Source organism: Pelmatolapia mariae, linkage group LG1 (assembly GCF_036321145.2).
Source record: "Pelmatolapia mariae isolate MD_Pm_ZW linkage group LG1, Pm_UMD_F_2, whole genome shotgun sequence".
NCBI lineage: Eukaryota > Metazoa > Chordata > Actinopteri > Cichliformes > Cichlidae > Pelmatolapia > Pelmatolapia mariae.
Window position 1 is genome coordinate 12,433,194 of NC_086227.1, and position 25,048 is coordinate 12,458,241.

At 42.1% G+C, this 25,048-nt stretch overlaps 1 protein-coding gene and 1 pseudogene across 1 annotated transcript in view; one reads left to right on the forward strand and one right to left on the reverse strand.

Moving 5' to 3' along the window:
- The window catches only part of LOC134626515 (E3 SUMO-protein ligase PIAS1-like), a 58,343-nt gene extending 52,658 nt beyond the window's left edge, over positions 1-5,685 (reverse strand). Inside the window, exon 1 of the mRNA XM_063472419.1 lies at positions 5,647-5,685. Within this exon, the coding sequence (XP_063328489.1) occupies positions 5,647-5,670 (24 nt within the window). The 5' untranslated portion in view covers positions 5,671-5,685. The remainder of the gene's footprint in view (positions 1-5,646) is intronic.
- A 524-nt stretch (positions 5,686-6,209) lies between these two features.
- Positions 6,210-12,274, forward strand: LOC134637530 (uncharacterized; annotated as a pseudogene).
- The last annotated feature ends 12,774 nt before the right edge of the window (positions 12,275-25,048 follow it).

A 25,048-nucleotide genomic window follows, 5' to 3' on the forward strand; every position in this document is an offset into this window, starting at 1 on the left:
GGCACAGATGAATTAAAAACTTATGCCACACTGCAGCAAATCATGGGTGAATTATGAGTCACAAATTGCAAAGCGACAGTATAACTAACTCGGCGCACAAGTTGCACAAAGCTGCGGCTGGAGAGATTTATTAACTCCAAGGCGAGGGTCTAAAAAGCACACATGACTCCAAAAAGCCTGCAGCGGGATAACAAATAAATTCTAGCTGGAGACAAAATTCATTCATCCTCTTGATTCACACCAAAACATCTCTAATACTCAAAGATATTTAAAAAAAAAAAAGAGAGCGATATCTGCCTCTGTCTCTCTTCCAGTTGGAAACACACAATCAAGCTCCAAACTGCTGCCTACCCATGTCCATCTCAAATGTGACATGTTTCCACGGCAACAGGACTATGTAACAGATCACCACAGGAGTAATGAAAAGCTCAGTCTCGGCAGAGCAGCACAAAAAATAAAAAACATTAAGAAAAAAAAACGAGGGACAAAAAAAATAGATAACCGCATGACGGCGTGTTCTCATTGGTGGCAAAATATCACACAATAATTGAGCTTAAACGCAGGTTTGACTGGACTGAGCGATCAGTCCGCGCCTCACGACAAAGTACGCTTGTTATCTGGGAGTAAAAACACCTAAACTTCACCGAATTCAGAGAAGCAGCAAAAAAATAAATAAATAAATAAAATAATTGTCCTTCTGCAGCCGTCTGTTCCTGCTGGTTCACTGCAAAGCACCTCTGACATCTCTGTAAAAGATGAGACGTGCAACATCTGGCTCACGTTTCACACTGTGAGATTTACGCCATCTGCTCTGAGCTGTCGTGCGTCTTCACCTATCACAGCTTTTGTTCTTTTTTACATTTTTGTGTCTGGGATGATGCTATAAAAAGTTTTCTGGCGTAAGAACGCAACTGCGAATACCCGAACACGCGAGAGCAGTCATCATTCACACTTAGCCCCTTCCACGTTTACGTCTGCTCCTCTTTAAACTGGAAATCAGCTGCAGTGATAATGACAGTGACAATGAGAGAAATAGGCAGGTGCTGAAAGGATGTAAGGGAGCAGAGAAGAGTGCCTGTATCATTAGGGATTAACCTAGCCACAGGCTCTACAAATAGACTGTCTCCACCTATAAGCCGCCAGCGCACAGACAGTTATTTGTATTGCCAGGTTGCTGCTGCTGCTGCTGCAGCTCCTGAGAAGAGAGAAGACAGTTCAAAGAAGCCGAGGCAGATCGGGACTCCTGTGAAACAAAATGCAAGGCAACAGGACACGTTTCTTTTTTTTCCTTTTTTTTGGGGGGGGGGGGGGGGGGGGGGAGAGAATCTGGCAACATCAGAGGCTTTCACAAGTGTGGATTGTGTCTGAGAGATGGATGCGTTGCAGATTCGTGCGGCAGTTCGCCACACAAAGTATGATAATAAACAGCCTGAGGCCTCCTGAAGGTAACGCGCAGCACTGCAAACCAATATACAGTGACATGCCAGAACAGCATGTCCCACCTCTAATGCTGTTGGTCTTTTGCCAAGGCTTGGACAAGACCTCTGAAGGTGGCTGTGATATCTGGCACTCAGACGTCAGCTGCGGATCCTTTCGGGTCCAAAACAATCGCACGGCAATAACGAGCTGGCCCTCAGGTCTTTGCACCTGCCCATTTCTCCCATACACAACACGTCCACTCGAAGATGTTCACTGCATGTGCATGATAACTATAACATGCACTTCATCTGTAGATTGGCTGTAATACTGTGGCTCACGGGTGTGTAGCAGAACTAAAAATGACAGTTCTGGGGGGGGGTTAGAGCAACCCAAAACAAATGCATTTCTTCAGCACACTGAATCGGAGTGGGTTTTCATCTGAAGAAGTCACCTTGACATTTAGGAACACTGCAATAGATATTTTTCATTATTTTGTGACATTCAAAACAATCCAGCAGACACGTCCAAACTGTGGCTGTCGTTACAGCTCGATCCACTACCTCATTAAGGAGCAAAAATAACCAACGACTCATTTGGAAATAAATTAAAAACTTTTAATCTCTTTTTTTGGTCATTTTTTTCCACAGGAAAAAAGCCAATTACTTCCTTTTTCAAGTTCCCTCATAAAAGAATCTGATTATTTCCCTTCTTTTGTGAACCAGCTCAATTTGTCCTCATTCAAAGACACTGTGACAGTTATTCATTAATAATGAATATTTGTCTCCCCGGCATAAAAAATAAAAGACAATAAATAGCCACAAACACTGTTAGAGCACTGGCTATCAACCAGATTCTTATTTTAAACATCAGAAAGTTCACATTTGGTGCTCGACTGCAATGATGAAAAACCATTTTCTGCAGCGGTACATCTCGTACAGCAGAGAGCTGTGCTTAAAGATTGCCAGAGTGCCGATTTTAACACGCTTTCCTTTTCATTAATGCCGTTCGCTTCTTTCACACACTGTGACAGTTCCACACTTGCACAAAAAGCTCAGAAGTAGGACCAGCCAACCTAGTGCACAACATCTCAGCTATCTGATGCCACCCAAAGTGACAAAACCACAACGTGGTGTATAAGAACAGAAGAGACACTCATTCCTTAAAATAACACTTAAAAAAAAAATCTCAGGTGTGAAGGAGCTGCTGGAATTAAAATGGTGATGTCCTGGAGCTCATCTGATCTGCTCACATCCCCGTGAGCGACTGGAACTTTCTGACATAAACACTAAAAATCCCTCAGTGAAACATAAAACAAATCACAGCACATCATCCTGCAAAAATGAGTTTAAGTGAAGCCTTAAAGTGCTGAAAAGCGCATAAGTTTAATTAAAAAAAAAACTTCAAATCCATAAAATGAAACATAGATGCCTGTCTGTTAGAAAAGCAGCCGTTTTGTGCTTTGCCACTTTTCAATTAAAGATTTGAAACGTCATCAAATCTGAATTGCAGCTTGGCCTAAACAGAAAAATAAATAAACAAATAAATAAATAAAGATAAAATTAGTTTGGTTTTATTTTTAGCTGTGTTAAAATTATCATGGGTGCACTGTGAATCATCCCCAACTGTGAGCTGACTCTATTTTCACACCCATCTTATAAGGTGTTTTTCAGTGTCTATGTCACTTGTTTAAGGCAGGGGTAGGGTATGATTTTGGCTCTGTAACCTTTCAGCAAACTGTAATTCCTGAAAAGGAGCTGAACCTGCACCTCCTCTGGGCTTTGTTGGCCAATTACAGGTCTATGATGCATGCCCACGCTCTGCAGAGAGCTGTGTGGGAGCTCCAGGAGCAGAGATGCCTGCTTTATTATTGTTTTTGTTTTCCCTTTGCCCAATTTCTGCCTAATTGCATTCATTTTTGATGGGTGCTGAAATCTTACAGCGTTAAAGCAGCTGTTAAAAACTTGCCACAGGTCTGAGATGTGATATTAGGGCTTCACTTTTTTTTTTTAATTGTTTTTCATTTTTTGGACATACTTTGGATTAATAGCAAATTCCAAAACTGCAGAATCTGCGCTGCTCAGCAAGAAAGCGCATCTTTCGGAAAACTCTTTGGTCGCGAGCCATTTGATTAAAATGCTTCATAAGGAATGCACTCTGAAATTTGCACTAGAATGATTCACTCTTACCTCGGCATGTTCTAAGAAAGACGCAATTAAAGCCCCTCAAAGTGATCAAACGCTTCCCTTCACACAGGAGGTTTGGCAAGCAACTACTCGTTTAACAGGTGAAGTGTACCCTTTTTTTTTTTTTTAGGTTTACCAAGTGTAACAGCATACTGGGCTGTTACACTGAGCTCAGGTCGAGCATTTCAAACAAGTTCACTGCCTTACTTGTTTGAGCAGAGCTCTAGAAACACACACTTACTTAGGACAAAAAGCAACCATACAGTTCAAGAAGTAAGGGGCAAAAAAAAAAAAAAAAAAAAAAAAAGTGGGTTTTTTTTTGTTTTTTTAAACGCCATTGCTGCATAAACCCTTTTTCCAATTTTATTGGAATTTCTGAATACCACAGATCAGCTGAGTTGTCACTGATCTGACGCTGTCCACGGGAAATCGGAAGTGTATGACCACCGTAAGTTTAACACTTTCAAAGACCTGAAACTGTAACCAATAAATCACTTTCTCAGATCCTCCTAAGCACCTTTTATGGCTCCTGTATGATGCTGCAAATCTATAAATACTCGGTGTGAAGTTTCATCAGCATTTCATCATTACTGAACAGTCAGCAGCGATCAATGCAAGAAATCCTCACCATTCTTTTCGTGCATATCAGCATTGCACAAATCTGTTATCCCATTCCAAACATGATGCTAAACACGCTCATCACATCGTGCTAGAGCTCAAATTTTATTTGAAGTACAATCCAAAAAAAATCCACAAGGAGGGCTAGAGCCATGTTTATGGGCTGACAGGTAATCATAAAGGCAAATCTAAAGAAAAAAGCAGATCATCAGTTCACTGACTGGGTCTCTATGTTTTAGACAGTCTGCAGGTGATTTCTTAGATTAGGCTTTCGCACTCTTTCCCACTGGGAGATCTAGAAAACTATTTGCTGATTAAATGACAATGAAAATAAACAGCAGCTGCTGCCCTACTGCAAGCACTTAAGAAAATAAAAATGTGGAGAAAACATGTGTCTCAAAAAAAGAACTGCACACACACGTTCATACATATCTGAAATATGAACTGCAAAGCTTTATATTAAGACCACACGTGTGTTTTCAATATAGGCAGAGGATGTATCTACAAACCTGTTCATTAGTGAGTGCAGCTGAGCAGCAGCTGGCACAAAGGAGCATGTATAGATCCACAGATCCCGGACAGGCAGTGGAAACACACCGGAGGGGGGAGGGATCTAAAAATAGCCCAAGACTCTGATCAATAACTGTTAGATATGTTCAAACTGGGCTCTGCCACGCTGCCAAGGCAATACAGCGCATAAGGTGCACGTCGGATGCCCTGGCGAGGAAGCCGCACCTGGTGCTGATATAACGGGCAACCAGCTGCCGGAGCACCGTTAGGCGAAGCGGTGCGTCTTATTGTGCGTGTATCAACAGGTACGGAGGAGTCGCTGGTATTACTGAGCAGGCGGGATAGTGTTACTCCGCCCGCGGCCACACTCGGCCTCTGCCCGGACACCACGCACGACAGTTTCTAATTATTAATAAGTGCTCATTAATCCGGAGGGGACTTATTTCAAACGTAAACCAACAGGCGTGCAGCCGCTGTCATGTCCACACACACACTGACAGTCTGGAGGCTGTCGGCACGTCAAAGCCTGCAAACCGACGTTATATTCTCCGAATTTACAAGCCGAGAGGCGGCACGGAGACAACTGCCCCTGCCGCGAGGAGAAGAACCGTCTCTTTCGGGGTTAAAGAGGAGGCAGAGACTGGTTGTGAAGTGAATACCGCCCTGCCAGCAGCTGGTGTGCCGAAGAAAACGGTCAGTTCAGCCAAACCAGCGCGTCTCAATATCAACATAAACATGCTCGTGCGAGCTTTGGCGCTCGCGGGTTCAATAAAGTTCCGGCAGTTTTTGCCCAATAAACACCAAATCTGACAGGATCTCTGCCCCCTGAGATTTAAACCCCTGAAGAACTGTGTGACCCAACAATCGATCGCTTCGCAACCGAGTAAATTTATAATGATTTCAGGCTGCGCCTTACCTTCAGTTCCGCACTCTCCGCCATCTTGTATTTCTTTGCGCAGGCGTGGTGAGGTGTTGTCACATGACTGGGACGCGCAGAGAACCCGCAGGAGCGCGCACAGCGGTGCGTTTAGGTGCACAAATTTAAAAAAAGGAAAAACAGCAGCAAAATGAAGAAAAGTCTATAGAATAGACTAGAATAGTCTACAAAAGAATCGAATAGGGCAGAAATCAAGTTGGCAAATTTAAAAACAACACAGGTTGACCAAAGTGCCATACAAACTGAGAAAAAAAGAAAAGAAAAATAATATATATATAAGACAAGACACTAAATCAAAAATAACTCAATCATAAGCTAGGGAGTAAGATGTGCTTTCAGATGGGTTTTAACCTCCTGAGACCCGAACTCTTCCATGGCATGCATTTTTAATTTATTTTTGATATTTGGGCATATTGGGACCTGATGAATGTAAAAACAAAGAATTACAAGATTTTTTTTTTACCTGATTTTTGTTTCTAAGAAAAATGAGAGCCACATATGAGGATATTCGTTTAAAATTTTGATAGAAGAGCAGTGGTATAATGTCCTCGTGAGTGGATATCAGGCCCTTGTAGAGCAAAATTGAGTATTTTAGTCTAAATAACCCAAAATGTGATGTCCACATATGTGGACGCCAGGTCCTAGGAGGTTAAAAATGTTGAGTGTTGCAGAGGTCCTAGTGTGAAAAGGCAGACTGTTTCAAAGTTTAGGTAACCGCAAAGGCCTGGTCTCCTCTGTGTTTTAGTCTGCTTCTAGGAACAACCAGAAGCAACTGATCAGCTGACCTTAGACTGGAGTATGTTAAGCTCAAGTTGAAGATGAGAGAGCAGAGCAGAATGATGTCTTTTTCAAAACATTGAAATCAGTAATAAAACTGCTTTAATCTTTTTAAGTTAAAGATTTCAACAAAACTCACTGCAAACCTCCTTTGTGCGTGTGACAGCTCATGTCAGTCAAGTAAAAACAAAAAAACACTGCTCTAAAATGTTCAACTTTTTTTTTAAAAAGTTTGAACCTTTTTTAAAATATAAATGTTAAAATTTCCTTTCTTACTTTTTTTTGAATATATACTAATTTCATATGCAATACATAATTTCATGCCAGCAAGATATATTATCTTGATATATAAGATATTTGTTTATAAAAGCTGGGGTTGCCTGGGAGAAGGGGTCTGATTGTTGAAAGACCCGAAACCCCAATGACCCCAGGTTACATCACTGATGATTTGTCCAGGGGCACCAGATGGTGTCTCATCAACTGTTTTCTGGAATTACCAGTGACCACCAGGAATAGCCTGGTTGACCACCAACTATAGATTGGTGACAGTTGGAAAGACAGCAGACAGCTCGGAAAGACGGCACAGGGGCAGCAAGGGGTGGCATCCTGAGTTGCATCTTCCAAGAGGAAGATCCCACTAAAGCTACAAGTCAACCTACCGGGGGGTGGAAGAGAATCCTACCAGATGGATCAAAGAAATACGACTCTTGGCAATGGAAATATGAGCAAAATCTTGGTCCCTGTCAAGGATCCCAAAGGAGGATAAGTCCAAAAACATTGATCAGTTCTGAACCATCTCGTTGCTCAGTGTTTAAGGAAAGATTTTCTTTAGCATCGTCGCTAAGCAACTGACAGAATATCTTCTGAAGAACTCCTTCATCGAGAACTCAGTCCAGAAAGGAGGGATCCTGAAGGTTCCAGGGTGCCTGGAGCATACAGGCATGGCCACACAGCTCATTAGGGAAGCCAGGGAGAAGAACAGAGGGGACCTGGCAGTACTATGGCTTGACCTCGCAAATGCCTACGGATCTCTACCCCATAAGCTGGTAGAACAGGCACTGAACCGGTACTACATCCCGGAAAAGTTCAGGAACCTTATCCTGGACTACTAAGCCGACTTCCAGAACAACAACTTCTGATTGGGATAAGCTTGAAAAGGGGATTATCACTGGATGTACGATCTCGCCCATCCTTTTCGCTCTTGCCATGAACATAACGATAACCTTTATTAGTCCCACGCGTGGGAAATTTGTTGGGTTAAGGCTGCCGACCTTTGCCAGCGCCATCTTACCCTTCCGACCATACATACATTACAACATCACATGGGGAAGACAGGTCAGAGAGGTATAACAATGGAAAATGCACAACATGAGGAAAGATGAGGAGAAAAAAGAACTCCCCCAGACTGAGCTCCAACAGGGAGATCAGTTTGAGCACCGAAAAAAAATACCTCAGCACATAGCACTTGAATCAGCACATCTCACTACATAGAAGACATAAGCTTCGAAGGCGTTTGGAGGGGGTGGGGGGGTGAGTGTAGGTCTGTGTCAGTGTACATGCGTATGTGTGCGCGTGAGTGTGTGTTCCATGTTCAGCCAAGAGAAAGTGTCCCTTCACCCGGTTAGGCAAAAGTCAACAATTTTCAGTCGACGTGGGTGACTTTGAATGAGGAGGGAGAAAGTCACAACACAGTCTTGTTATCTAAGGGAGAATTGTTATTCCCATCAGCTTTTGCCTTGAGTATCCAGCTGGTGCCAGGGGGGCCGCATGAGATGAAGATGGTAGTTGTTTTGGTTAGTGCGAACAAACTGCATCCAATTTTACAGTAGGTCTAATGTCCATCACTGGTCACTAGGTCTCTCAATTCCTGTTGTTCTTCTTCAAGATGTTATCCATATAGCAGAGCCATGAGCTTCTCCAAGACCTTATCCATATTGCGTTCAAAAAACACAGTCTGAGTACTCACAGCTCTGCCCATCGTCTATCATGTCGGCCAGCCTTGTGGGATTTTGAACAGCTGTAGCTGCTTCTTATTCATCGATAAGCCAGGTTCGAGCCAGCTCCAATCAGCCAGAACTCTGTTATCATGGTTCCGAATTGTTAGATCTCGTTTAATGTCCTCCATCGAGAGTGTCGCCAGACACACGACGCAACCGACCATCGAGTATCCAGCAGCAAACATCTCCGCAGGACAATCAGTCTCTCCCAAGCCCAGGAGTTGTCAGTTTCGTTAAGGGACCAGTTGATCAAATCCATAATTCTTCTTTAGGTTTTTAGAGAACAAGTCTGGGAGACTTAAGGTTATAGATCAAGCGAGACTATACAAAAGACACAAGATGCCAAGCAGGAAAGATAAGGGAGAGGGAGAAGGAGAAAGTGCAACCGCCTCCGTCGAGAGCCAAGAGGAGAAAAAAATGTTGGTTAAATCTGCAGAAGTCCAGTGTAGAGGGCCACTCACTTAGTCTGGAGTCAGACAGCCACCCATCAGAGCTTTCATGGACAACCTGACAGTGACAACTACATCTGTTCCAGGGTGCAGGTGGATACTGAAGGGTCTTGAGGCACGCATGAGGTTCAAGCCCTCCAAGTCGAGGTCTCTTGTGCTGAAGAAAGAAAAGGTAACTGATAAATATTTGTTTTCACAAGGCACCATCAAGATACCATCACTTACTGAGGCGCCTGTGAAGAGCCTAGGTAAGGTATTTAACTGTAGCCTGAAAGATGCAGCCTCCATACAAGTGACCAACGAAGACCTGGAGACCTGGCTCGCTGCAGTGGATAAATCTGGCCTTCCCAGCAACTTTAAGGCCTGGATTTATCAGCATGTAATTCTGCCCTGGATTTTGTGGCCCCTCTTAGTCTACAAAGTTCAACAGTTGAAGGCTTTGAGATGAGGATCAGCAGGTTTCTGCACAGGTTGGGACTGCCACAAAGCCTGAGCAGCATCGCTCTGTATGGTCATAACAGCAAGCAGAAGCTCCCCTTTAGCAGCCTAAGCGAGAAGTCCATGGTGAGTCGGTCCAGGGAGCTGCTTCAATATCGGGAGTCCAGTGACCCCCGGGTTGCCCTCGCTGGAATAGAGGTTAGGACAGGACGGAAGTGGAGAGCTGGTGAGGCTGTAGGCATTGCAGTGTCAAGGCTAGAGCAAAGGGTGCTGGTAGGTACAGTGACCCAGGGAAGAGCAGGCTTGGGTAGCAGTAGAACACCTAACTATGACAAGGCACAGGGGAAAGAGAGGCAGTCGCTGATCCTTGAGGAGGTGCGAGCAGGAGTTGAGGAGAAGCGAGCCAGCCAAATGGTGCAATTGAGGCAGCAGGGGGCTTGGACAAGATGGGAACAAGATGGGAGGTTTGGAGTCTTCACACACCCCCGTTTTCTGTTGCCTGTTGGGGCGGGGGGCTGGGAGGAGGAGTTGGCCGTCCGATTGGGGTCTGGAATGTGGGGCCTCCCTGCTGCTGCGGAGTCGGGGCGGTCTGCTTCTGTCCACCCCAGGGAAGAGGGTAACACTACCTGGGTCTGGGTGCAGTTTCCCCCTCCAGGGGCAAGGGTACCTAGACCTGGGGTATAGAGTACGCTTGGGGAGTGTGATTGTGTGTACAGTGTCTATTTATGTCTGTCTCCACGTTGGGTGAGTGCTGAGTAATTGCATATGAGAGCATGAGGGTGGGGATGGATGTTTGTATCTGTGTGTGCCTGTTTGTCTGTGTCTCTATGTCAGGTCGGATATCAGACGCCACCTCTCTAGGGACATCTCAGGCCCTCCAAGGTTTGGAGGCCTATCTCCCCCCACCGCTCCCCCTGCCAGTGACAGACACCCTCAGACATCGGTGCATTGGTGGTTCTTTGTGTCCGGGGATGGGCGTCCAGGTACCCACCATCTTACTCCTGGTGGCTGCTTGGCCTGGAGCCTGGGGCTTGCTCGGGCCCCTTCGGGGGTGGGGTGCTCTCGGCCTCTCGGCCTGGGGCTCGGTCACTCTGGCACAGCTGGCTGCCGGCGGAGCTCACGGGCACATCACTGCAACACCCCCTGGCTTCTGCTCCGCGGCTGCTGAGTGACCCCTCATCTGGGGCTCTCCTCAGCTCTTTCCGGGAGAGTGGCATGGTTGCCCCTCCGTTGGTCTTCCTTGGTCTCTTGTGCACTGAGGGCCACTGGATGTCTGGAGCCTGGATCTCCTCCATACCTGCTTCATGCCCTGGAGGATGGGGCTATGGCTCCCCACACCCTCTAGCACACAGGTGTCGAACTCCAGGCCTCAAGAGCCGGTGTCCTGCAGGTTTTAGATGTAACCTTGATACAAGACAGCTGATTTAAAGGCTAAATTACCTCCTCAACATGTCTTGAAGTTCTCCAGAGGCCTGGTAATGAACTAATCATTTGATTCAGGTGTGTTGACCCAGGGTGAGATCTAAAACCTGCAGGACACTGGCCCTCGAGGCCTGGAGTTCGACACCCCTGCTCTAGCAGATCATTACATGAAGGAACCTTTTAAATACAAGCGCGTCCATGCTCACAGGTGTACACACGGGTGCTCACACACACAAACTACACCCTTTTTGGCTCCTACCTCAAAGCACACTGTGCGCTGTCAATCTTACGTGCTGCACAATAATGTTTAATATTTAGTATTTACTTTCATATTCCCATATATCATTGTGATGTTGTTTATTCTATTGCTCTCGTTTTCTTCTGCTTGTTTTCTTTTTTCTTTCTCAACAGGTGATCCAGGTGATCGATATATGTATTTTTTGTCTGTTTGTTTTGTTGGTTTTTGTTTTTTGCCCTTTATCACCATTCCTCTTCCCCGTTGTTTTTCTTTCCCTCTTTCTTTCTCCCTTTTCTTTTCCCCAGTCAAGTCTGTCCCATGTTTAGCAAGTGAAAATAAAATAAAATAAACAATAAAAGCAAAGGTGAATCAAATAGACCAACACGGCAAGGCTGGGATGGTCCATTTGGTAAAGTAAATCCGTTGGGCATCTTTCTTTGCCTTTAGACATTAATTCTGATGGCAAAAGAACCAAACGGGACAGGCGAAACAAAAAAAAAGATGGGAGCAACCTGTAGGACGCGAGGTCACATGGTCACATGCCGTGGAAAGCTGAACCCCATCGGATAAAATTCCTGATCCAGGCAATATACGATGTGCTACAAAGTCCATCGAATCTTTTCACGTGGGGGAAGGTGAAGACACCAGGTTGTCTCCTCTGTCAGAAGAGAGGAACCCTGGAGCACATTTTAAACTGCTGCCCAAAAGCCCTGGGCGAAGGGTGATATCGCTGGTGACACGATCAAGTCCTGAAGGCCGTAGCGGATTCCATCTGCAGCGGGATCAATCATAATAAGAGCGTCTGCCCAGTTAAGAACACAGTCATGTTTATAAAAGCTGGGGAGAAACCAGCAGCACCAGTCCGAAACATCTCCCCGGCCTGTTAGCAACGGCGCACGACTGGGAGCTGAGAGTTGACTTGCAAAGCAGTTAAAGTTCCCTGAAGTGGTATCCAAGACAGTTGTCTTCAAGTTGTCTCCAAGCAGGTAATCCTTCTGGAGCTTACTGTGCCTTGGGAAGACTGTATGGAGGAAGCTCATCAGAGAAAGAGGGCAAAGTATTCAGAGCTAGTGGAGGAGTGCCGGAGTAATGGCTGGCAGGTATGATGCCAACCCATCGAGGTGGGATGTCGAGGATTCGCGGGCCAATACCTTTGCAGGACATACAAAATCCTAGACATCGTAGGGACTAACCAGCGAAGAGCTATCAAGTTGGTCACCAACACAGCAGAAGCAGCGTCGAGGTGGCTGTGGATCAAAAAAGGAGAGGCATGGGATGTAGGGTAGCGCTGCCTGGACAAAAGCTAGGGCTTGATTAACCCTGGCTGGGTCGCCTGGGAGAGGGGGTCTGATTGTTGAAAGACCCGAATCCCCCAATGACCCCAAGTTACATCACTGATGATGTGTCCAGGGGCACCAGATGGTGTATCATCAATTTAAACGCTGAGGCAGTGGCATGTTTACCACTGGGTAGCATCACCTAATCTCTTTACAACCCTCAGAACTGATGAGGCCATTATGTAGTGTGATAATATAGGGGGACCCTCTCTAGCCTCAATTTTTACAAATAATCTCAGATTTTCGATTAGGTAGATCAGAGGGCAGTTTTTCACTGTCTGTGTAGGTTTTTCATTATGTAGAGAGTTTGAAAAACCAGGTCACTCAGACAAAATCTAATTCATCTTGAGAACAAAACTTCCAAACACAAGCGAAACAACATGCTGTGCAATGCAGTGAGGAGTGCTTGCACGTCTACATAGAGCCACTCCATAAACTCATGGCACAACACAGTCAATACACCTCAACACGACAAGACTCAGCAGTTGACCTGTAGTGAAAGGATGCACTTTCAAGGACGGTGCAGTCTTGAGATCCATTCTCATGTGCTTCAACCACCACTCACATCTCGCCTCAGGCGACCTCAATAGCTCATGTGATGTGGGGTGGGGCAAGGTCTCACAGAGGTTTCAGCTGTCAGCCCAGTGACTGGAATGACCCACACCCTTTTTTTTGACACCTGTCTTGGTCAATAGCAGGTTAATGACCCTCAGGACCACCTGCAAAGAACACAGCCCCCACCAGTTTATTTCTTTTCAAGCTATCAAGACCACTGGCCACACTCCAGCTTAAATGATCTTGGATCCAGAGCAGACAGTCAGCATGCACTTTCCCACTCTTTTCTTTCCTTGTTTCCTTTAAGATGGAAACAATTTCTTGCGACCTGAATGGGCTACATTTACTATCTTGTTTCTACCACTACTGACATGGACACTAGAAAAAAAAATATGGGAAAAATGGTCAGGAGGGTCAAGGAGAGAACAATGGTCAGTTGCCATAACATTTTTGATGGTTGTCTTGTTGCATCTGCAGTGCACAGTGGTTTTAAGACGTGTTCCTAAACTCATGAGATTATATCCACCGGACATTTGTGTCTATTTTAAATTCTGGGACGCCTGCTCAAATTTTACACAGCACAACACAAATTTGTCATGTTTAGGCATGTCAGCACTGTCGCCTCACAGCAAGAAGGTGCTTTGGCTCCTTTCTGCGTGCTCTCCCATGTCTGTGTGGGTTCTCTCCAGGTACTCCCTCTTCTTTCCACAATCGAAAAAAAATGCATGTGAATCTCCCCCTATGACAGCTGGGATTGGCTCCAGTTCCCCCATGATACCAAAATATATAAGCAGGAGAAAATAGGATGGATGATTAAATTATTCTGAAACCGACATCTGTTCATATAGAGTTTTACAGAGACCTCTACACCTTTACTTCAAAAAGTCCACGACAGTTGATTCAGTTCATCTGGAACCAACATTTCCAGTCGGGAAACGTTCAAGCGACCTCATCTGACTGAACAATGAATGAGGGGAAGAGTAATGAAAAGTTTGTCCTACACAAAATGTTTCATCCGAATGACCTGAATCAGCCTTCTGGGATTTCCTCACCTGGATTATTGAGCTTGAATCAAGACATGTGACACCAGTGTTGCTAATTAATTCAGTTAATAGGTAGATGCTCCACCTGGAACCAGAACCAGCACTGGTGTTTTTTCCTGTTCCAGTGTTTTTGAAACATCCTGCCAGCGTCAAATTCAAAATGAAGATATAGTTTTCCAGAGTCTGTTTTTTTTTGTTGTTGTTGTTGTTGTTTTTGTTTGTTTCTTAAATTTTACACAGCATCCTGACTGTGTTGGAAACAAATGTCAAAGAGACTGACTTTAAATTCAACCTAAATTCAACAGAGTTTATCCATATGTGCTTAGTATTCAAGTCAAATCAAGTGTAAATCAAATTAGTATAAAGAATGAGAAATGTAGCTTGAGTAATGAGAATAACCCTAATGTCTGGATTTGTGTGCGTTGGTGTGAGTCACCTTCGACCTAGCAGATTAGCGTCTGTGTGTGTGAGACTGGCTGCAGGAATGTGGAAGATAAGAAATGTGTCTCCAGTCCATCATTCATATGATGCATGTTGCAATTGATAAACACAGAATCATAATTTACATGTGATTTTGCCGATAGTTATAAATCAGACTCATATGTCATACTCTACTAATCAGAATATAACCAAGTATAAGTTTAACCGATATAAAGAATAAGATCTGAGTAATGAAGTGATTCTAATAACAGGCCTCTCACTGAGATTAGGTATGGAGTGGCTTGCTTGTGCTAAAGATGACCTTGGACTCTGAGCGGCTGTTTGCAAGAAGGATGGGAGAGGGGAGTGAGTGAGACACTAGGGAGATGCTCATCTCAGAGAATCTCAGACTTTGATGTTTATAATTTAAAAAATAAAATGATATTGAATATATTGTGATTGACAAACAGAGTCATGAAGAGAACAAGTGAGAAAAAGTATTCTTATGTTACTGAGTTAAAAAGAAATTATGTCTGAATCAAAAAGAGTCATGATATTCATTTGAGACTGGGCTAATGATAAATCATGAATTGAAGCAAAACAACATGTAAACTGAATCAGACATAAAGGAAACTATATTCATGTAATGGAGTTAATGACAGATCATGTTGAGTACAACATAGAAAATAAAAATATGTAACCACTGTAATGAAGTGATTTTAATGTTTGAACTTTGGTTTAAATCATGTTTGTGAAAGGAGAGAGAGAGAGAGGGGGGGGGGGGGGGGGGGGCAACAGGGTGTGATTTAAAATAGGGCGATGTAGATGTCAAAATCTTATGATCGTGGACATCAAGGAGGGGGTGAGAGAGAGTAGAGGGTGTATATGGGAAAATCAGTTCAAAATGTGGCTCCTATGAACACTCAGGGTTGATCTTCCTCCAGATCTTTGCATAAGAGGTCATCATCCAAAGATTCGGCCCTGGGAGTTCACAGTTGGAAAATACAGCAAGAAACCCCAGAGGAGCAACGACCCCTCAAACACTGGAATTCTCATGTTTGGCTTTTTTGCTGCTGTGTTGGAATACAACTTCCAAATATTAGGCTCCCTTTCTATGGGAGTACATCAACACGAAACAGACATAAGTGCATCTTCAGGCCTGGATGTGCCCATTCTCTCCTCTAAATTCTCTCTTCTCAAGATCAGAAGAGGAAGATTAGAAACCAGCATTAGTTCAGAGTACATTAATTAGATAAGTATAATTCAAGTGATTTGATTATGTGATTATTATTATTTGATTTGGCTTTTGCTTTTGCTTTGCTCTAAAATGCTTTAATAAAATATCCTGCATTCGAAAAGTCTAAATTCACCTTTTGACCCTTTGTGAAACAGTAAAGGTAAAAAAACGGTGTATTATTATAACATCACCCAGAGGGTTCTTCCAGGTTACTCTAGACTTAAAAATGAATGAATTTTAACCCAGTTAGTTACTAAAGGCACAAATTTAGAGGTGAGCTGCTGATAACGGGTGTGACTGATTCATGTTTAACCACAAGGCCACCCTGGCAAACACACTTCAGAGGGAGCAGGATGAGGATGAGGACCAGAAAGCAGTTAGAGCTGGGTGAATCTCCTCCCCAGCTCCACCCAAGCACCGTTTGTCTACTGCGTAATGCTCATAGGATGAGAGACTCTGACTTTTAAACAAAGAGCCGGTCCCACCCCTCTCTGTATCAGGGGTGCCCTGGTTGTGATTTATCAGATTGTTTTATTCCCAAAACTGGTCACATTAAAAATGTAAAGATTTTACACTTTAAAAGCTTGTAAAACGTGATAGAAATATAGATGACATAGAACCACACATTGCAGAGTACATTATTGAAATGTATTCTGCATTTCAATAAAGCATGTTATTCTTCTCTGGGAATAACATGCTTCTAATCATCCAGAGTATCTTTTATATTTTTTGCACATTACTGGCAGCTCATTTGAGGAAATTACATCCGTGTCATCATTTGGAAGGTAATTCTTAAAATTTTGATTCATACAGGCTCAGATGGTACAGTGATGAGGAAGAAGTGAGTTTGCTGCATGTATAAAACTATAAAACTCCATGCAGTGAAAAAGCTTTGTTTTACTGGTAAAGCGTGGGTTTTCCACTGGGGTTTTAATGTCAGCATTAGTTCTCAAAACAGGTCATCTCTTGCTAGAAAAGGTGGTCCAAACAATCAGATCTCATCTCATATGTAGAAACTTGTATCTTGTTTTCCATCTGTAAAACTGTGCTATCAGTGCCAGTGAACTAGCGCTGATTAAATTCCAGCAGAAGCAACTTGATTACAGATCTGGTCCAAACTGGTCTGCTATGTGGGTTAAATGATTGCTTGCCAAAAATGAATTCAATCTATTATTCCACCCAGCATGTAATCAATTTCCTGGTAATCTAAAATCATTACTGTCTGGGAGATTCGAATAAGTCTGAAACTCTACAATGGAATCACTCTTTTGTAATTCTACGAAAAAGTGTGTTATATTACAAGATATATATATATGATATATATGTCTTATAAATATATGATGTATTATAAGACTTATAATAAATCTGTCACGGGCTGCGACGGCAGACCGTGGAGTAGCAGTGAAAGTAGGACCCAAAATGCAGGACTCTTTATAATGGACAGTGGATTTATTGACAGGGTGGAAAAACACAACTATATACAAATCCCGGCACTGTGGCCCCGTGGCGATTCTCCCTGAATCCCACACAGTGCAGATGTCCGTGAAAGGTGAAAAAGGTAGCGACTCCAAAAACTCCTGTTCCCACACCGTGACTTCAAAAACACACTCTGATCCCCGATAACACATAAACACACTCAGGTTAGCAGGAAATCTTCATTCACGAGGGTTTACACAAAAGTCCACGGCTGTACTGACGAGTTTTGACTCAAGGATCCAGCGTCGGCCTCAGCTCAGCCACAGTCTTAAATACAGCTCCCTTGACGAGCGTAATCTGTTGTAGCTGGCTGTGGATGACGAGCGGCAGGTGCAGCTGCCTCTAGCGCAGAAACAGTTCCGGGGTCGCGATCCCTCAGGTGACCCGAAACATCCGGGTCACCTGAGGTTTCGGCATGGACGCATTAACACACTGAAAACAAGTTTAAAACACACTGAAAGACGTATTATCTAAATACATGAACTACAAAAGAAGACCAGACGACCAGAAGACAAGTTATAATAGGGCAGTTTGCTTGTCTCACTGAGTGACACACACACAAACATTTGAACGACACAGGACAAATATGCCGCTGGTAAACTATTTATAAGGCTGCTTCTTAATTTCCTCCTGTGAACATTTTAGTGTCACATGTAAAGTAATGAAAAACCCACACAGGTACTCAAAGATTATGAGGAGAATAAAAAGGCAGATCACAGTTAATAGAAATATTTTTACAAATATCTTTAACAAATGTACATAACAAATCACAAAGGTGTCTTTTATGGCAGCAACTTTTTTTTTAACATAAAAATATAATTTTTGTGCACACTTCTTCTGTATGCCACCACATAAAAACACTGCTTATAGCTTGCTTAGTTAAGTCATCAGTAGTAATAAATGTAATATATAATATGAAATATATAAAATAAAATGTGTACACACATTCACGATTTAGACTATTCTTACTTAATTCGATCACGTTTACCAAGAGCATTATATCTTATTCACAGTTTTTGTTCCTTTCTTCTCTAATTTCATAGCTTAAGTAAGTCCAGGATCCAGTCTGAGCACATGTGGACATGTGATCCCATATTTTGTCTAGCTTTTTCTTTTGCTTCCATAACTTCCAATGACCTGCATGCAACGCTACAAAATAACTTGGATTACAGTGTTCCTGAATGGGACCTGTGTTTTATATGATTCAGTTTAAGAACAAACCCAAATGCACACCAGGACAAGGAGGGGGTACGTAAAACTCACAGCAAGGCCCAAGAGTCAACTAACTTTCAAAGTAAAACAGGAAATGAGAAAAAAAACTCAAGGGAGGAAGTATGAAACCACTGAGAGTACTCCATAAAACACTAAACAGCAACTAAAACTCAAATATGACAAGAGTCAGAGCTCAAGATGGAAATGAAACAGGTATTAAAGCCTCAGTTAATGTTCACTGTGGTGGTCGCACCTCCATCACAATCAGCTCTGTGATTTATAGCCAATTTTAGGTGAAGACTGCACAGCAACAAAGACCTGTGAGAAGGGCTAAAATGAAGAAAGGCCAGTTTCATAAACCTGAAATGAATTTATTCTGCATTTATTGCAGTGATGTCATGTTTAAAAAGCAAGGGCGTAGATTTGGTTCTGGCATTGGTGGGGACGGATGATTCAACCACGGAACCCTGCCCTGTTTCTTTTTTTTTTCCTTTTTGTTTTTGCTTCTTAATAAAAAAGAGGAGAAATATACTTGCCTACATATGCAATTCTACTTGCTTTTAAACCATTTAAAAATCACAATTCATAGTTTTATATGTTAATTATATAATGTTAAATTACTATTAAACAAATGACTAAGTATTTTAGGCTTCAGCTATATTCCATATAAATCAGGTATCATACAAACATAAAAATAGCTTCAAATACAGTCATGACAATAAAAGAATATGACTTTAAGGACTTAACAACATTACTTCAGTTATAGTACACCAACATCTCTGATACATTAGCACTAAGGGAACACTGAATGACCTGGTGGTTTTTGTCCATAAAACTACTCATCTAAGATTACCACAAAGTAAAAGATCTCTCAGCAAAATCATGCAACAGTTTAGGCACTATTGCCCCGATCAAATCAGTGAGCTGGGATTTTTTATTCTAAACATGAACTACTGTTACAGCAACAGACATGGACTACTGGTGCCCCACACAACAACTCAATGTCCAGTATGTGAAGGAGCCAAACACATGCCTTCTCCTCTTGTTAACTGAGATAAACTGCTGGCATATTTGTTTTACATCTATACTGTCCAGTCTCTCCTGGTGGACATGGCATACAGCAGCATTGTTTAATCTCATTTGAGTCATTGTTAACCTTAGCCATGTTTTTAGTCTTCTGAGACACTGAAGCTTCTTTCAGCCTCAGTACATGCGTTTTATCCTCAGATTAAAATTATGTGCTTTTCTGTGCTTGATGTGCCTCACCTTTGGCCCTGGCTCTTCCCCTCTGACTGCACTAGAACATATTGCCACCTGATAAAATAACACATTGATTCGTGCCATATAAAAAGTGAGACATGTCAATTCACATTCTTTGTCAAATATACACTAATGAATCAATTTACATCAGCAGCCTAACAATTGTCATGATAATAAATACTAGTTAATCTATAGCACCAAAACATCAGTCAGTCACCTGTGACCTCGCCTCTTCACCTCTGTCTGAGCTACAACTTGGCAGAGCTGCCTCTGTCACCTGATAAATAACAGTGAGACACTCCACATACATGCAGTCACACATGTGCTTCAAATACAGTCATGAACCAACAAGTCATCATCCAATTCCACCTGTGATCTTGTATCACCGTTACTCTCTGAGCTTTGTGTTAGTTCTTCTGTCATCTGACAAATAGGACATACATGACAATAAGAATAAAATGTGTAGCTGCTTCAGTGTTCCTGTCAATTTGTGCAGATCTTGACTCATCAGTAAGGTTTGTAGGGTGAGTGCATTTTTAAAACAATTTGTGCAAACTGCACTACAAGTTGAAATATTTGCAAAATCACGACTACCTCATGATATTTTTTCTCAAGAATGAACCCTATGAATATGTCAACACTATTAGGATGAAATTATTGTGTCACCAACATTTTAACGTTAAACATATAATTTTAACAGCCTCTGTAAACTAATATCCTGGCTTGCTCGAGGCTGCCGTTTTCTCTGACAGTTTCAATCAAAATTAGAAATGCTGCTCTGAGACTGAGATAACTAATAGTGCTGCCTGTTGTGCAGTTAGTTTCCAAAACACGTTATTCATGGTTACATACAATTTTAGACTGATGTGGGCCAAAGCCTAGCATAGCCTGTAACGTTATTGTGACACATTTTATGAGTGAACTTGACTTTAAGTGACTTACAGGTTTCTTTGAAAAATACTTTCGTATATCGAGGTTCTTCCTTTTTGCTGCCATCCTCCTCTCCTCCTTGTAGGTCCAGCGCAGGCTTACCGCTGCTAAAACTAAACAGACATGAGGTAGAGAACGTAATTTAACTCTTTCTGCACCGCTGGGTGAATGAGACGTTGACAGATCGGGTTTTTTTTTTCTTTCTATCGGGTTTGTTTTTCTTTACTCGAAGAGATCAAATTATTGGTGGGGACAATTCAGTAATCGCTGGATATTGGTGGGGACGTGTCCCTTCCGTCCATGCCAAATCTACGCCCTTGTTAAAAAGACTCACTGTGATTTCAAATATTTCGTCACCATTTCAAATACAGATGGCTCCAGCTCGTGTCTGTCACAGACCTTCCTCCTTAACTGAGTTCTCCTTTTTTAACGTAAACTCTCAGCAGACCGGAATTTTCTTGAAGAAACATCAGACAGTACTGGATTGCTCCATGGAGTCTAAAAATTGCCGTGCAAAATAGTCGAGTTCAAGGGACATGACTCACGGCAGTCAAATGTTACCATTTATAGACTTTTATGTACAAATCTGCAGTATTATGAGAAGTGTGCTATCATATGAGCAGCAGCATTTTGAAGGTAAGTTGAGGGAAGGATGTTAGTAAAAGCAATGGAGAAAAAAACAAGGATCAAGGATCAGGAAGAAGCCAAGGAAACAGCGTGTTATACCCAAAGGGTGCTGTTTTTCTGGAAATGTAAGAAATGTAAGAGGTCTGTGGATAAAAAATTGCAATACCAAGGCAAGATTTTTTCTAAATGTGTACAGGTTTTTGAGGATCAGGAAAGTTGCACAGGACAAAAGTCTGAGATTAGTTTCTATTTACTGACTCTGTGTAACAAATATATAAGATATTGTACTTAAAATACCTAAAGTACAAGTACCAAATGATAAATATTAATTACTATAAACTCAAATGTGTTTCCAATGATGCATGCAGCCACCGTGCAACAGAGACAACTCATCTCACAAAGTTACACTCAGGAATGCCATGCTTCTTGTTAGACTTTTGGAGGATGCACTGTGTGTGTTTATTTATCACCATGTTTTAGCTGATTGGAGATTTTCAGACTCTGTGTGGTTGTTGTGTGGAGTAACTGTGCGTTACTTCCTGCTTCCATACCTGAGAGACTGAGCATACTACATGAACCAGCGCCTCTGAGGATTCGTGGTTTAAAGAGAGAAACTGCTACTGCAAAGAGGAAACAGTAAACTCAACTAAAGAAATGGAGGAAAAGTATAAAGAAATGATTGAGAGGTATGAAAAAAACAAAGTGAAAAGGAAGGGGAGAAAAAGTATAAAGAACTGGGAAAAATAAGGACTCTGATGAGGTAAAGGAATAAATATGGAAAGAAAATAAAACAAAGTTTCAAGAGCTCTGTCTGAAAAAGAAACAAAGGAAGATGAAAGCTGTTTGAGACAAAAAGAGAAAAAAAGAGAAGAAAAAATAGTACAGTAATAGAGTTTCTGTAGCTCGGTGCGCCGGTGGAATAGGAAGTGTGCCGGTGACATGATGGTGGGGGCGGCTGCTGGGTGCTCAGCTACACCTTTCCGCTCACCCCCTTCACTCTGCTCCCTGTAATATTGCTCTGCCTTTCATCTTTCTCCCCCACCCTCTCCCGATTCCCTCCCATCCCTCTCTATATCATGTTCCTCTTTCTTCCTTCACCCTTACCTTCTTTCTCACCACTCCCCTCAGACATTGCTCTACTTTTCCTCTTTGCTCTTCCTCAGATAAAAACAATCAGTCGTATCATAAAAATCAGGCACCACATGGACAGCAGAAAGAGCAAAAATACAAGTTCACGTTCTTAAGGGTTCCTACTTCCTTGTCTTGGTTGTACTTCTGCCATCCATTATAAGCAATCTGGACACAACACCACTTCTCTGTCAGTCTGAGACTGATCCTCTCGCAGAGACCCTGCAGGATTTAAACAACAGGTCTGCCATTCTCTCCACATGCTATTCTCACTAAGGCCAAGTTCAGCCCATTTTTGTGTTACCCTGTGAATTGAACTTGAGCCTCTCACACACTTTAGCAAGTGCATTATTGAAGTGGACATTAAACTTTCTGAAACTGACAGCAAAACGCACATTAACCCACATTTACCAGTGAGAAAATCAAGCTGTATATGCAAGTATTTATTTAAAGCAGGGGTGTCAAACTCATTTTGCATTGTGGGTCACACTTTGATCTTATTGGGCCGATCTAGCAAAACTCCCCTGAAGATGTTTAACTACACGTATATCCCATTTAATGTAGAAGAAGTGCAACTTCAACAGTACATCAAAGTTTTTCTACATGATAAAGAAACACTGCTATAGTAAATGCAAGAAATCTGTCAGTACAAATAAATAAACGTGTAAAATTACAGAAAAAAATCAGGAAGTTCACTGCCCAGAAAATGTCCTTTTTTCCCACACCTTTTTTAACACTTCTTTATTGATAGCTAATAGAATAGAAGCTTTTTGGTGACTTAACCGTTTGTGTGAATGGCACTGGTGGATTTCTTTATCAGCAGGAAATGCTATGGAAACAGAGTTAAAAGTCCTCCTTCACATCTTAAAAAGCCATCCAGAGGCCCAGATTGGGTTCTTTGACAGGCCAATTATGGCCCCCAGGCCTTTTGTTTGACACCCTTCATTTAAAGCCTTTTGCCAAGTTGGTTAAAAAAAAAAAAAGCCCTCCCCGCCCCCAAATACTAGAAACACTTCTCCAAAAATCTTAATTTACCATTTTTAAACTAAAATTCTTTTTTCTACTTTCTGGTTGGTTGCAGAAATTATAATTTAAACTTTATCTGAAGAACTTTAATATTTATACCCTGAAACAACCAAGCCTTTTATCACTGATGAGAAAGCCAGTAGGTGGCGCCCTATCATTTGAAATGAAGCTGAAACTGAAACAACCTGATCTAAATAGTGAACCCGCCTCTGTGGCCCTCCTGTGTGTGCTGTAATGGTTCTGTATTTCCATCATGAACAAAACAAGAAAAAAAAAATCAGTATTACATCAAACACATTAAGGTTTGAGCCCAAATCCATTATCACAAATGGCTCTTTTCCACATACAAAGAATCTATTGACCAAACTAGTTCCGCTGCTTGTTTCATATAGAAGAGAATAAGCAGAGGTTTCATTATATTACTATGGATCGCTGCCATCTGTTGCATTGTTTCCAGCCGGTGATGGGACAGGTGTCCCCTGACCACACATGTTTATACAGGCAAATGATTAATAAGCAGCCCAGACTGCAAATACTGCGAGACAACCGTCCCACAGGAGGATAACCCGTCAATCTCCTTTTAAAGTCTTTGACTGGATGGATCTAAAGTGGAGCCTCGTGGGCACATGACAGTGACATCCTGTATGAAACATATCAGCATTCTCCACTCACCAAAATCAACGTGCTTCTCTAAGAGAAATCGGGTGGATAAAAATGTATACATATTATACTGTTCACCCTCCTGCATTAAATGTTATTACTTACCTTTCAGACTAAAGGTTAAAATGTTACAGATTAAACTGTCCGACCGATGTAGCTATAACTCTGAAATGCTGATTACATAATGTAACACGCACACCTTTCACATTTTAAGTGCATTCACATACCAGTAGTTTTCATTTTCTGCTTTATGCATGTGTTTATCTTCCACTGATGACCATTGCAGTTAATTAAATGTACAGCAAATAAAGATACTTCATCACTTTGATGCAAAAGTCATATAAGCAGTCACTACAGCCACACATGGCTCCTGCTTGTTAGCTGGCATTGCGTGAGCGGGAGGGATGCCTTTGGTTTGCCTTTTTATTTTAGTTAATTTTCCATGAAATAATCTCTCAGATTCAATCTTTGTCATATTATTGTATCATTTACTGTATTAGCCTACGATTTATAATTTAAGCTGTGTGAAAGTGCCGTTTTTTTTCCCATTTTATTTGAATGTGATTTATTTTCAAATATAACACGCATCAGAAACAATGAAGTTCTTCAATAAATGTTACTGCTAATTGATCATTTCTGCAACAACTCGGTCTTCACAATCACAGCAAGTGCAGTTTACAGTTTAGAAATATCCTTGATAGTAGGATATGTTAGTAGGATTTTCCCAACCTGTTATCATGGATGATGTCCCGATGAATCCGACCACCCTGCACAACCCAGAGAGGTCAAGAGGTCAGGGAGAGAGCGCGATGGCAGAAAAGAGGTGCAGAAACTCCCCAAAGAGACACAAAATAACCACAAAGGGATGCACAAGGACTCCACAGAGATACAAACCAACAATAAAGAGGCGCAAAAAGACCACAAGAAGATGAAAAGCACCCAATGAGACAAAATGACCATGACGAGACATAAAATGACCAAAAAACAGATGTAACATAATGGCCGAGAGGAGCAAATCCATGGCAAAGAGATGTAAAATGCCTTAAAAAACGATACAAAATAACAATAAAGAGACAGAAGAAATAGAAACCTTCAACAAAGAGCTACAAAATGACCACGAGGACATGAAAAATAACTAGACGGAGCAAA